The following is a 526-nucleotide window of genomic DNA, read 5'->3' as shown; positions in this document are numbered from 1 at the left end:
GCCTTGACCTAGGTGGTTCGGGGTAACCAAGAGATGTTTGGGGTACCTCTCTGTGAACTCTCCCCGGGGCCACTAGGCATCCCTTTCTTGAATCTTACTAAGAGTGATCCTGAAGGATGGAGTGGGAGTGGGTCTCTGACTTAGGGCCACCACGAAAGACCCCTTGCCCCCAGCACCATTTCTCCGACCCGCGCCGCATCCACAACGGTGCTAGCCACCCCATCTCCCCACACCTCGAGCTGCCCTCTGATCTGGACCTCTCCGCCCGCTACCCTAGTTCTTCATCTCCGGCGACCACCGGCCCAAGGCCTTACCGCGGGTGGGCGGATCTTGCAAATGCCCGACTTCTCGGCGATGGGCCTGATTTTCGCAATGTAGCCAAGAGGGTCTCGGAACTCCGCCCAGCTAGGCTCGAACACCGGGCACTCCGGCGGCGGTAGAAAGTCGTCAGACCCCGGCTCCATGGTGCGCCCTAGGACTGGAGGGCTCGGACCGCCCTTAAGGACTCATGGCGGACGCCGCTGTA

The 526-nt window shown here is 61.6% G+C and overlaps 1 protein-coding gene across 1 annotated transcript in view; it reads right to left on the bottom strand.

Moving 5' to 3' along the window:
* Positions 1–520, bottom strand: part of KDM5C (lysine (K)-specific demethylase 5C) — a gene marked incomplete at its 3' end in the record, with an annotated part of 30,559 nt that extends 30,039 nt beyond the window's left edge. Inside the window, exon 1 of the mRNA XM_010852721.1 lies at positions 285–520. Within this exon, the coding sequence (XP_010851023.1) occupies positions 285–464 (180 nt within the window). The remainder of the gene's footprint in view (positions 1–284) is intronic.
* Positions 521–526: the final 6 nt, after the last annotated feature.

Source organism: Bison bison, unplaced genomic scaffold, assembly GCF_000754665.1.
Source record: "Bison bison bison isolate TAMUID 2011002044 unplaced genomic scaffold, Bison_UMD1.0 scf7180017852474, whole genome shotgun sequence".
NCBI lineage: Eukaryota > Metazoa > Chordata > Mammalia > Artiodactyla > Bovidae > Bison > Bison bison.
Note: the sequence above shows the minus strand (reverse complement) of the source record. Positions and strands in the feature narration are given on the sequence as shown.